The sequence below is a fragment of the Oryzias latipes genome, chromosome 6 (assembly GCF_002234675.1).
Source record: "Oryzias latipes chromosome 6, ASM223467v1".
Taxonomy (NCBI): Eukaryota; Metazoa; Chordata; class Actinopteri; order Beloniformes; family Adrianichthyidae; genus Oryzias; species Oryzias latipes.
The window spans coordinates 24848095-24861504 of NC_019864.2; the positions used below are offsets into that span (position 1 = coordinate 24848095).

General features: G+C 36.2%; 2 protein-coding genes across 2 annotated transcripts; both read left to right on the forward strand.

Moving 5' to 3' along the window:
- Positions 1-326: 326 nt before the first annotated feature.
- On the forward strand, positions 327-5687 carry LOC101175234 (C-factor). Its single transcript, XM_004069751.4, has 6 exons — positions 327-596; positions 772-823; positions 1324-1511; positions 2751-2918; positions 3638-3748; positions 5112-5687. Exons 1-6 carry the CDS (start codon positions 444-446, stop codon positions 5223-5225), a joined length of 786 nt encoding a protein of 261 aa, XP_004069799.1. The 5' UTR covers positions 327-443; the 3' UTR covers positions 5226-5687.
- Positions 5688-6321: 634 nt separating this feature from the next.
- On the forward strand, positions 6322-12336 carry LOC101165977 (synaptotagmin-2-like). The gene is made up of 9 exons (XM_011476348.2): positions 6322-7018; positions 7804-8015; positions 8090-8160; positions 9563-9682; positions 10183-10368; positions 10638-10790; positions 10890-11009; positions 11199-11310; positions 11408-12336. Exons 2-9 carry the CDS (start codon positions 7817-7819, stop codon positions 11713-11715), a joined length of 1269 nt encoding a protein of 422 aa, XP_011474650.1. The 5' UTR covers positions 6322-7018; positions 7804-7816; the 3' UTR covers positions 11716-12336.
- Positions 12337-13410: the final 1074 nt, after the last annotated feature.

Sequence of the window (13410 nt, forward strand, 5' to 3'; positions counted from 1 at the left end):
AGTGTCTGGTGATAATCTATTTGATTTGACATTCAATACTTTATTAATATCTGGGAAATTTTTCATTCATAAGAGCAGATTCTTAAAAACCAAACCATTATTCAATACATTTCATAAAGAGATCAGTTTATATTTTAAATCTCTGAAATTAATGAAAAGCAAAAATGCAAAAAACTGTCTATTTTCATTGAAAATCACATGCTGTATGACAATCCCTAGTACTGTATTGTAAACTAAAATTCTATTCTTTTTTCTTTTTTTTCTCTCTTCTTTGTGTTGTTACTGTGTGTTTGTTTAAAGTTCAATAAAAAAAACCTGCAGAGCGAGTCTCTCCTCTGCCGAAAAGCAGGCGTGACTGCCGCAAACAGAAGATTACCGCGAGAGGGGTTCGAGAATTCACTCTCATCCGAAAGGTTTGACTTAAATTCCAAAATAGTCCGACGATGAGTGGAGCTATGAACTTCAAAAACTGCGGGGCAGTGTTGGTAACGGGAGCCAATCGGGGGCTCGGGCTGCAAATGGTTGAGAGCCTTGCTAGTGGTGATTTCTCTCCACGCAAGATTATAGCCACGACCAGAAATGTCGCTGTCGCTAAGGTAATAATTATCCTCAAAGCATCCATAATTAATAGCAGTAGTTTGGCTAGATAGACACGCTACTCTGAAATGTGCAGAAAACAAAATGTAATGTATACATACCGGCCACTAGAGGTCGCCATCGTCCCACTGACCTAATTTAAGTGAAAAATAAAATTTACTCTCTGACCCACAGACGCTTCAGGAGCTGGCAGGAAAGTATTCAAACATACACGTGCTACCTTTAGGTAAGTCCAAGAGTTGTAGTGTTTTTAGTTTTCTAAAATAAATATTATTTAATCTAGGACAGTGGTTCATAATTAAAATTCTTTGATGCTCTGCATATGGTATGTAGGGCTAAACTAGCCCGCAACACCTGTCCCTGTTTTTGTTTGTTTGTTTTTTTAGATTAAATGAAATAGAAAAGAAAAGACTAATAATCGCCATTTATGAATGGGCAGCTATATTACATAAAATAAATAAGAAAAAAAAGCCAAGAAAATTAACCAGAATAAATTGGGAGGAAAAGCTTACATAGTAAAATTGCAAATGGCAGGTGTGCAAAAGTACTACACACTTCATCATTCTTTGTTTTGGGCCCAGTTCAATAACCATTCGTGAGGCCCCTCCCTGATATTTTATTCAAATAGACTCAGGGTAAAAGCACAGTGTTTCACCTTTACAAATAAATCCGAAATGCCTTCTGAAATCTGTTGTTTAGGTCCTGTTTTTGTGTGTTCACGCACAGATGTGGTGAGTCAGGAAAGCATTGAGAAGTGTGCAGAGGAGGTGGACCTGCTGCTACAAGGAGACGGGCTGAACTGCCTGATCAACAACGCAGGAATCAACGTGCTGGCTGACTTTCACTCTGTCACTGCAGAGAAGATGATAGAAAACTTCCACACCAATGCCGTGGCTCCTCTAATGATTACCAAGGTCATCTGTGGTTAAGAAAAAGGCTTTCTGGACGAACACACAGAAAGAGTGTCATCTTTTTTTTCAAATCTGTCTTCATCAGGACACATGTGGTCTTCCAGCTGTGTGAAAAACTAAAAAAGATGACTTTGATAGGCAGACGTGACAAAATCCCAGTGCTTTGGGATGTCCCTGTTTCATATATGTTATTCAGAGCCCTGAGCTGCAGTCTGTGCTGTTAAAACTACCAGCACTCATCAAAAGCCTTCAATGGGACGGATTCTTGCTGATTCAAAGTTTCAAGGACACCCTCTGTAAAGTGTGCCAAAGATTTTTAGTACTGACTGAGAGTCAAGCAGAGTCGAAACCTGCTTCAAGCACTTGAAGATGTTCATCTAAGCAATAGAGTTAGAAGAAAAGCTTGCAGGAGAGAACACTGAACAGTTATGAATGAAGATTTACCTTTTGGTACATTTTCAGTACAATGAAACATTTCCAAAAACACACCTGGATTCTTAAAAAACGTAACCTTTGCTTCAATTTTGAGCTCTGAACATGTAGTTACAGAGCCTCGGTTTTGCACACTTAAGTACTGTGGTCATATAACTCAAAATTTAATTCTGCTTTAACCTCTTAAGTGAAAATATAAAGATTCCACCTGTCTTTTACCTGAGACACCTGGAGTTGCCTCCAACTTCCCTGCAGATCTGATAAGAGTAATAAGGCAGGAATGGAGACGAATGGCTTTTCTCATTATTGCTTTAGAATAGGATCAATTATTCATCATGGTAATAATTATTTGGTCTGGTGGTGTGAGTTAGCACAGCCTGTGATGACCTTTTTCACGTTTTATGGTGTTTCTTTTTCAATTTTTGAGTTTTCAGCTCTGGTAATACAGTCCTATTTTGCATCTGAATGTTTTAATAATACAGTGAGCCTGGTCAGAGTCTTACTTTGTCCGTCCCAAGTCCTTGAATTCTTTCATTTTTTCCAAAGACCTTCAGCAGGGTGAAGGAAAACGCTGCAGGAAGTGTTTTTTCAATATAATTTAAATGTAACTGAGGCATTTTATCTGTAGGGGGCACTAGAGGGCAGCACTATTTGTTGCAGAAGCATTGTGACAGCTTTCCCACAGACTCATGAATATAAAATGAAGCCATAAATCATTTGTCTTCCTTTTTTATTATTTCCTTTATCTCATTAGTTTGTTTAGGTTCCTGATCGTGATGCAGCAACGCTGTGTTTTCCTGACCCGGACAGGCCCTCCTGCCTCTGCTGAAACGAGCTGCGGACGGAAAAGCAGCGGACGGCGTGATGGGCATCCAGAGGGCGGCAGTTATCAACATCACCGCCCTGCTGGGCTCCGTGGAGCTCAACTGGGGCGAGCTGGCCAACACCTGCAAATGGTACCCCTACAGGACCTCCAAGGTACTCATCACTGAGACCGAAATGTGGAGTGGAGGAATACTCTCAGGCGTGTGATGAGGGGGTCGTGGCTCTAAAGGTCAAGAATCAGGATCGATACCCACACATTCATTTCAACCTCTCACAGCTTTAGTTCACTGGAACAAACATTGTTCCTAAAAAACAATCGGAGCTTATTTATGACTTTAAGCAAAAATTGAGTTCAAGAACATATGGAAGTTAGCTGCAGTTTTTTTGGCAAATTGAATTACAGTGGCATGAACATTCATGTAAAACCACATCTTCACATTTCTAGAATGTCACATTCTCTTTTTTTCAGCTAAATGAAAAGCAGCTATAAAACGGTTTGAGTCCTCCGCAACAACTCTTTGAATGTTTTGAGAAAAACATGTTTTGCTTCAATATTTAACCGTCACAAGAGTAAAATTCTGTAACTCTCATTTAAAGTTTCATAAAGAGGAAAGACAGAGGTGCACACACCAAATTGACAGAATAAACAGTAGAATCTGGGATAATTGCTTTAAAAAGACTTTCAGTCGCTATGAATTAAGCCACCAAGACTAAAAAGTCAGAGTAAAAGCTTTTCTAACATCAGGAAGACTGTTTCCGGTTTTAGTTCCGTAAAAGGAAACGAGAAATCCAAAACGATGTTTTAAAATCATGTTATTTGCTACCTAAGCCATAACTTTTTATCCTGCTTTAAAAAAGGCTGTTTTTTTCAGTGTGCCCTGAACATGGTCAGCCGCTGCATGGCTGTAGATTTGGAGCCGGAAGGGATCCTCTGCACGGCGATCCATCCCGGCTGGGTGCGCACTGACATGGGCGGGACGATGGTAAGGATTCTCCATGAAATGTTTCATAGCTGAGTTTAAAACACAACATATATTTCTGTTGAAGTTGTTGTTGTTTTTTAGAATAAAACACAATTTTTATGTAAACTCCTTAAGACTACATTGTTGTTAGGGCTGGGTTGATAAAATCAATTTATCCATCTGAATCCATACATAAAATTAGAAATCGATCTTTTATGCCTTTCCTTTTCCGGTGATCTAATGCACAAGAGCGATACACCCAAAGTCTGCTAGCTTGATGCTAACGTATAATAGAATTTCTCATTGGGCATGAATTTTTCAATTTTTCAATCTCTTTTAAGGAAACATTTTTTTAAAGTAACCATTTGTGCTCTAATCTTATGAAATGTAGTGTAATGCTATATCACGAGCTCCACCTGGTGGCCAAACTGAAACCCCCCCCAGAAGAGGCAGAACATTTATTTCTGTAATATGATCTAGTTTAGAGCATTTACAATTTTTGTGATCTTCATATTTTTGTGGAGCTTCTGTGTGTGAGAAACCATTTAACACTGTTAGAAACAGTCTCACTGGTTTATTATTTCACAAATACATTTTACATTATGTGAACTGTATCAGCTCTGTATCAGAATTTAATCTAGTGGATCAAAAGAATCTAAAAAAATTGTGAATTGAACCGATCCCAGTTTAAACGGTTTTGGAATTTATTGGTTATACCCAGGCCTAATAGTTACATGCAGAGGGTGCATTTACAGTGTTCAGAATATCATTGTAACACCACTACTCAAACAGGGTTACTCATTTTCTGGATCGCAGCATGCTGGATGAAATATCTTCCAATAATTTCAATTTTGTGTTTAAATATTCTTGTTTTGTTTATGGAGTGACAATTTTTTAAATCTGTTCCATAACTGAACCCCTCTGTGGAAATAGAGTACCTTTGCACTTGTACGTACGGACCCTTGAAACTGATTTTAAAGATATCTAAATGTATAAATTTTGACAGACGGTAGCTTTTATTTTTTTAATTTTTTTTTACAATAACACAAAAGTTACTTTTCCTAGTAAGTAGTTATTGTTACTGTAGAGTAGTCCGGTTACTAATTCAGCTACTTTTTGGCTTAAATAGTGAGTAACTACAATTAATTATTTTTTAAAGTAATGCTTTTTTTTTATAAACCTTTCATTAAAGTGTGGAACTACAGATTTTTGAATTTAAATCAAGGAGGTATTATTTTTATCCGCCTAGTGCCAGACATGGTTGAACACTTATCCCATTACAATAAAAAACTTTATTTTAAAATTGTGTGTTGCATCACTCATTACTTGTTTGCTTTTGTCGTCTGTCTGTGTGTTGATCTTCCTTCTTTTTGTTTCCTTCCAGGCTCCACTGAGTCCTGAGGAGAGCGTCTCCTCTGTCTTGTCTTTGACTGGTGGGCTGACCGAAAAGGATCATGGGTCATTCCTGAACCTCACAGGGGAGCAGTTGCCATGGTGACCTGTTATCCAGTCATTCCAGCTTTCTGACAGTTCAGATTGTTTACATTTTCTTTTGTGTTGTATTATTTTACTACCAGGAAGTTACTTCAAACAAGAACAACATATTTGAACTGTCATTAAATACATTTTAATGCAGCTCTTTCCAGCAAAAAACACTTTAATTAGTTTTCATTAGTCAGCACCCAGGGGGTTAAAAAGCTTGTTTTTTTATTTTTTATGACTGATAATGTATGTTAAGCTGAATGGGAAAATGCAGAAACATTTTCACAACCAAGCGTTTGAATTTATTTTTTTCTGTTACAAAACTGTAAGACCTATACAGTTTTGTAATTTATAAAGGGGACAAAAATGTTTTAAAGAGCTAACATGAAATATTTTATGTAAATCTTTAGTGATTGATGTTAAAAATGTTACATCTTTGCCTTAAAAGCATTAATAAAAGTTTGAATAGCAATGAAAATGTGTTTTACTTTAAGTTCAGCTTTGCATAAACTTTTGTTTTGATTTCAGTTTCTTTTTTGTTATAAACCTAAAAAGAATGTAGTGTCTCATAAACACTTTCTTCTGCTGCCCTCTACAGGATTCATTTGGTCAAAGTGTTGAATGTTTGCTCTTGGGCAATTTTTCCATTTATGGCATTAACCCTTGTGCTATTCTAGGCACTTTGGCATTGGGAGATGGGTCATCTAGACCCCACAAGACAGTGTGCTGAACTTTTTTATTCAATGATTTGTGATCCTCACTGGTTTCCATGGATTACATGAAATCCTCTTCACCTTTATCCTCCTGTGTCATGGTAGGGAGAACACGTCAATGGTCACCTTGACCCCATAGGATAGCACAAGGGTTAAAAGCACTTTTTAAAAGTATAATATCAATCTAAATGCTTATAAATTGTCAGTAAGTAGAGCTAAGATGAACTTTGTTAAACAGCTTCACAGGGAAATGCATGAAAATAAAGAATTTCCTCATTCTTGAAATTGTATTTTCAAGTCAGTTTGCCTTTTGTGCCAGCAAATCTTACTAAATGAGCATTTCAGGAACATGACTTGTGATTTTTTTAACCGGTTTTTACATTATTTTATCTGCTTAGACCCGTCAGCTTTTTTATTTGATTAATTTTCAGTTGCTGTAGTCTTTCATGTAGCATTGCTATTATTTAGTTAATTCTTTTTGGTGTTAACTTACTCTTTTACTTTTTACATTTAAAACTAGCATTTTTCCATTGTTTGTCATTTCCAAGCTTCTTTTTAACTGTTGTAAATGTTCCTGCATGATGAAAACAAATCATTCATTTTAAATGTTTATATAACTTTTAGCTTAACTTAATTTAAATTTACTTTTACGAATTCTAAAGTTTTATTAAGAAAGAAAAGGTAAAACGTTGAAACAAGTTTTGGAAAGAACTAAAATTTTGTTAGTTTTGGTTTTTATTACTCTCTGAACAAAACTGTTGGAGGGTTGTGCCAGCTGAAAGCAGCAGTGCCTCTCATGCAGGTCGGATGCAATAAAACCTGTTTACAATGGAACCTGTTTGCCCTGAATCTGTAGTTCAGGCATGGAGTGTGTGTTGAACGAGAGAGCAGAAAGAGGAAGGGTGACTCCAGTTTGCTAAGCAGAAAGGACAGTTTGGTGATAAGATTCTAGTTTGAATTTCTCTTTCAGGCGAGTTCATTTGTTTTGCAGCAGCTGGAGAGCTCGCAGAGTGGATTTACACTTCACAACCTTAAAGAGGAAGATGTCTGCTTTCTTAAATGAAAAGAAGAGCTGAGCTTTTACCACTTATTGCAAGTAAATATGTTATTTAAACTGTTTTGTGTCTCCAAGGGAAATATTTTCATGTTTATGTTTCGATTGCAGCTTTAATTTGTGGAATAACTGTCAATGTTTTTTGTACTATAGCTTATTCTACCTTTTTATTTCCTTAAAGTGTCAAGATTGTTTACAATGAAAGTGAACAGGTTAGTTCAGTTTAAGGCATGTCTGAGTGGAAATAATTAATTCTGCCTAACAGCTGTGTTTAATTTCAGTGACGGAAACCTATTGTGGCACTTAGGCAACACGTGCCAAACTTTAAATGAAACCTGAATAAAATTTTTTTGCACATCTTATAGGAAAATAACTGAATAACAATTATGGACTTTGGTAAGTTATATGTTAAGATCAGTATGACTCACGTCCCATCTTTTAGTGAAGAGTTCACGCTAAGAAACATTTTTTAATGTATCTGAACATTAGTCTTATAAAAAGACTTTCATTTAATTGGTCTACAATGAAATTATTATTTTTTTAATTGCAGTATTGTCGTTTGTCACAATTACCTATGACTAGCCTTTTATTAAGCATATATAAATAAATAGAAAGATGAATTAGTCACTAAAATGTAAAATAACACAACTTATAATGTTTTACACACCAAGCTAAAAAGAAAAACTTTCCTTCCAGGGTAATTAAAGGTGAAGAAATGTGATGTGTTGATTATATAAACAGGGATCACTAAATTAGAAGAATCAATTATTTGCATATTTTAATGTATTATTTTAAATGACTTGATTGTTTTTGTTCCTGAATTACAGAGCAATCAGAGGCATGATGACCGTCATAGAGGATCCTGACCACGTGGGAAGCTTCTTAAATGCTTCTGAGCTGAAGATCCCGTTTTCAGATACGGTCAAGTACTGCATCCTTGCTGTTTCTGTTATTCTCCTCCTGGTGGCGCTATGCATCTTGGCCTGGCAGATCTTCAGATGTTTCTCACACTCATATTTTACGTACACTCAAGATTCAAGTAGGTAGCCAGTCATATGCAAATAAAGGAGATATCTTTGGAATTGGTTGACTTTAACTTTTTTTTTCCTCTAGTGAATAGTGATCTGTTGTACTTAGAGGAAAAGCCATCAACAGAAAAAAACTACTCAGCACCAGGTATGAAGGTAAGAGAAAACTTAGTTCATATTAAATTACCGATCACGAATGTCACTGATATGGAAATGTTAAGGAAGCCCTCATTTAAAAATAATTTGCTTTTTAGTAGATGGAGCATATTTTTCATGACACTGCAAGGTAGATTGTATGCAGTTTCACATTTTTAAGTGTTTTTCTGCTACAGTGAAATAAATGATTACTGGGCACTCGGCATCTCTTTCTTCTGCGGGGTTCTTCTTCAATGTTAATGAGATCACAGGGAACTTTTATTTTGAAGGCTTTTGACTGACAATGCTATCATCTTATCCCAGGCTGCTTCTAGACAACAAAAATGGTTCTAACAAGATGAAGTAGTAATTCAACTTTGAAAAGGTTTAATTAAATGTTCACCTTCTTGCATATCCCTTCATTGGTCGCCACAGTGAATCAGCTTTCACTGATGCTCACAGGTGGTTTGGCAGAGATTTTTATGCCAGATGTCCTTCCTGACACAACCCTTGTTTGTTTTTTTGTTTTTTGTTTTTATCTGGGCTGGGGACAGGCACAGTGAAACCCAGACTTTAGTCCCCTTGTGGCTAGATTCAAATGATCTTGTGAAATTACCAGAATAATATTTCAGAAGAAGCTGAATTTTCTTAATTGTTAAAATTGTATAAATTTTATAAACGAACTAGTAATAAAGTTGGGAAAAACCCAAATAAAAATGAGCAAAACCTATAATACTAATGTAAATTATGCAAGATAAATAAAATAGTAATGCTGAAGCTTAAAAGTCCCACAAGTAAATTATGACAGAACAAAAGCAAAATACTATTAACCAAATTTCATGTTGTAAAAAATGAGCAGATATTATATCAGATAAATTGTCCGAAGAAAGTTTAGCTAAAAAAAACTAATGTTAATTGCTGGCAAATAGGCTAAATTTAATTGCAAAATTAGCTGATTAAGCACAAAATGGCTACAATGCAAACAATAACAACATAAAAAACTCTAAACACTAATAAATGAAAATGTTGTATTATACGCTTGAACAGTTAGGGTTAAATTAATAGAAAATGTGGCTCAAAAAAGAATAGTTTTAGAAATAGTAAAAGTTAAAGAAATTACAGCTAAAAAAATCTTTCTTTTAGCATGAAAGACTGTTTTGGTCTTTTGGCAAAACCAAATTTCCCATCCCAGAACCCAGTTTTCACAACGGCAGGTGTTTGAACCACATGATGGGTGTGGTGACAGTGTTGATGTTACACCGACACATCAGCTGATCAGCATATTTGGATGGGCTGGTTTTAGCTTTCCAAGTTCCTGATGGGTTTAGGCATATTTGACATACTGGTAGTGTCACAAAGCCAGTTCTACTGGCTGTTTTTGTTGTTAAAAATACTGACAGAAAAATGTCTGTTCCCTCCACAGGTAGAGAATCAGACTACTCAGTCTCACAGACTGAGTCGTTGTCTGTCTCAGACTTGGTTTTCCTCTTCAGAAACCAGTATGTCAGATGTGAACTTCGAGGAGCAAAAAACAAATAAAAAGGTAACAGAGATCAAATTACAGGTGTTTTTGATGACTTGCTAACCAGTTTATCTTTAGTTCCATCACTAGAGGTTTTGTAACCAGACTTCCTCAAAATAATCAGATGTCATTTTACGTTTCCTTGTGCATGTAATAGGAAAAGAAACAGGTTTTCTCCCAGTTGTCCGCCTGGAGCTTGTCATGTGTCATACTGGTTGAAATGCCCCAGCTGAGAAATGTTGTATAATTTCAAATATTCTTATGATATCTGTAATACTAACAAACCCCCTAAAAATATTTTTGATTCTTATTCATTTGTGTTAAATAAAAACATTTTATTCAGAGGACTGAATTATCTTGATTACAATTAAGTGTAACAAGTTTATATATTAGAGTAAATATGCACTTGAGAGTATGGTCAGAGGTTAGTTAGTTAAGTTTATGGTCAAAGACCCAAACAAGAAAAAGAAAATTGGACAAACAATTTCATTTGAAGTTCATGTTGTGCCCTTGTGTCTCAGGTTTTGGGCTCTCTGCGTTTCTCTGTCTTCTTTGACCGGCTGGAGTCCCGTCTGGTGATCTGCGTGCTGCAGGCAGAGGGGCTTTCAGACTCCGGAGAGGCCACTTCCATGCAGCCGTTTGTAAAAGTACGACTGATGAAGGCCGGATTAGAAGGAACAGCAAAGAGGAGTTTAAAGAAAGAGCGGGTATTGGGTCAATTAGTTTTGCTTCTCTTTTTTTTTTTTTTTTTTTTTTTTTTTTTTTATCTTTTTAACTTGTTCTGTCCAACAGCTGAGCAAACAGATTAGAGCTGAAGGCTTTTTGTGTTTATTAGTTTATTAGTTTTGCTTCTCAAATCCTGTTTGATTTAGATCTAAATGTTTTCTGTATTAGATGTTTTGACTGAAACTTGCTGCTCACAGTTTTTACATTTCAGTAGCATGTCTATGAGTGATTCAATCTATGATCTCTATAGGGTGAAGAGTCACCTTCTACTTTGTGGGCGGTGCTGCAGGAATGGGACACTCGTATAGTAAAAGGAAGCGATAAGGCTTTATTTGGAGATGAGTTCAGCTTTATTCTGCAGGAAACCAAGAACATACTTCATCACCTAAAGCTCAGGATGGAGGTACCATTCCACTCAAATGCTCTTCTTAAACTGATACGCTTAAAACAGGCTCTTGCAGTGTGAGTTTCAGTCATGTTTCTTGGCACTGCAACAAAACAGGTGAGAGACTTTGACAAATTCTCCAGACAAACACTGTTAGGGGAAGTGAACCTTCCTTTGAAGCACCTCGACATCTCATTTCCTCTGGTGCTCCAAGAAGATCTGCAGGCACCCCAGAAGGTACTACTATATGCAAAAAGACTTTAAGAATACATTGCAGACGTTTATTTTCCGACATTTTAAAAATGTAGAACTGGATTTAATCAAAAGCAACATTATGGTTGATGCTAGAGAATTTTTAACCGTTTTTGTTACTTTGTGCTTTTCTTTCATGTTAAAAGCAGCCTGTTTTTAAATACTTCTGCTCAGGATCTTGTTGGGGAAGTTCTTCTGTCTCTGAAGTTTCTTCCCACCTCTCAGCGGCTTGAGGTTGGTTTGTTGAAGATCAGGACAGCTTTCCCAAACATCTGCTCAGATGCAGGTATAAATTAATAGATATGTATGATATGCTCAATTTAGGATAAATCAAACTTTCTTTCTTTCAAACAAACTTTCACATGTATGTGTCTGTCTTACAGCTTTATATGCCAAGATCAGCGTTCAGTGCAATCAGAGTAAACTGAAGCCCCAGAAAACCTCTGCAGTGGTCCGCAGCGCGGTGACTGTCTTCAATGAGGTCCTCATCTTTTTGCTGCCTGACTTTGCTGTGGATCAGTGCAAAATTTTGGTCTCTGTTTACGAGACCTGCACAGATGCCAAATCTAGCAGGTCTTTGATTGGACATTTATGTGTGGGGAAGGACAGGAACCTGGAAGACGAGCACTGGACATTGATGCTGCGCTCAATCCGCCAGCCTGTTGCAAAGTGGCATGCACTTCTGATTTAAACAACACTGCACAAGCCCTTTATTTATTGCAACTTTCACTTTAATCTGTTCAACAGCAGGAGATAACAAGAAAGTGCAATGTATATCACTGAATGTAACTGCTTTTGCTCAGTTAAGAAATCTTTTTTTAGTCGAATGTAAAGCTAAAAATCCAGTTTATATGCTGTATTTATGATGTACTTTTCATCCAAATCAAAGGAATTTGCAGAAAATATAAACTTTTTCTTTGAACTAGCCTCAAAATAGTATGCACACAAAAACATTGATTTGTAAAATTGTTTGACTGTTTCAGAAGTCTAATCCTCCATACTGCACAAACAGGAAGAATTATTATTGTTATAAAATGAAACTGCTTTCTACTTTGCTAATACCAAAGAATGCTTATATAAGTCTACGTATCCAATCCTGCACAGAAAAACATTAAGAGGCAAAACTAGACAACAAACATTTGGTTCAAGATATCAGTTTAAAAAAATTAAAAAAATAATAATCAGAAGAACGTTTTCCCTCTATCACTAGTTAACTTTAAGCCTGTTATACCTTATGCGGATTTAACTTTTGACTTTGTTAACAATTGAAATAAAATATTTAATATGAGGAAGTCCCATTTGGAAAAAAAAACAAGTTATCAAAAGAAACAAAAATCAGTTTTTTTTTTGCTATGTTCCTTATTGCCACAAAGAAGAGAAGCAAAGAAGGAGAAAAAAACTGAATACATTTACAAAAAATAAATTTTTAAGCATGTTGTACATCTTTATTCTTGAGCGCATGCGCGATAAGTTCTAACATTCAAAATTTATTCGTCTCGAATTTTCTTAGACGGTTAGCAAGTCGGTAGTTTTCGGTCACGAGACAGCGTTTTTCCCGTTTTTCAAAAAGGTGTAAAATATGTTTAAAAAAGAGAGATAAATGTATCGATATAATTGTAGTGTCCAAAAAATAAAACAGCATGAATGGCACGTAAGAATTCGTTAATCATAATACTTTATGAAAACGTAATTTCAGTACCAACGACGACAAACTAAGGCGAAGAAAACAGACCACTGTCTGTCTGTACATGCTGTCAACAATGAAAAAAAGAGGACCAGTACCTGATAAACTAAAGGTAAGAAAATGAATATAAAGGAACCGTTTTTATTGATACATGAAAATGCACTTTTTGGGATCTTTTGTTAAGGAAATAGTATACCAAAGAAATGCTTTTATATTAGCTCAGTGACTTTTCAACAATGGCAACTAGTCAATTTGATATTTTCCCCTTAAGTCTTCTTCCACTTTCGGCTTCTCCCATCAGGGGTCGCCACAGCGAACAAGTCGCATGGTAAATTTGGCAATGTTTTTTTACGCCGGATGCCCTTCCTGACGCAACCTTCTCAAACCGGGCTTGGAACCGGCAGAGGTAGAGAAGGGAACAGGGAGCAGCCCGGAGTCGAACCCGGGTTTCACGGACGGAAGGCGCCGCAAACCAGCACGAGCTAAACTGGCTCCCGACGATATTTTCCCCTTAAGTATATGTGGAAAATTCTTTAGCATCTGATTTCTTATAGGTTTCAGTTGTCAAACAACATTGGTATTAAGCAGAAATTATATGGACAGCTGTTGTCCATATTTCTTTTCTATTTTTATCAATACTACTGAATAGAATTTTTAAGACAAAAAATTAGATTTTTTTCATAATGAAGGTAGGAAATTATA

What these genes read in the sequence shown, in the direction of transcription:
- LOC101165977 (XM_011476348.2), top strand. Translation starts at nt 7,817, where the DNA reads ATGATGACCGTCATAGAGGATCCTGACCACGTGGGAAGCTTCTTAAAT. An exon ending in ACCTAAAGCTCAGGATGGAG is followed by an intron (nt 10,791 to 10,889) that starts GTACCATTCCAC and finishes GCAACAAAACAG; the next exon opens with GTGAGAGACTTTGACAAATT. An exon ending in AAACATCTGCTCAGATGCAG is followed by an intron (nt 11,311 to 11,407) that starts GTATAAATTAAT and finishes TCTGTCTTACAG; the next exon opens with CTTTATATGCCAAGATCAGC.
- LOC101175234 (XM_004069751.4), top strand. Translation starts at nt 444, where the DNA reads ATGAGTGGAGCTATGAACTTCAAAAACTGCGGGGCAGTGTTGGTAACG. An exon ending in GAAATGTCGCTGTCGCTAAG is followed by an intron (nt 597 to 771) that starts GTAATAATTATC and finishes TCTGACCCACAG; the next exon opens with ACGCTTCAGGAGCTGGCAGG. An exon ending in CATACACGTGCTACCTTTAG is followed by an intron (nt 824 to 1,323) that starts GTAAGTCCAAGA and finishes GTTCACGCACAG; the next exon opens with ATGTGGTGAGTCAGGAAAGC.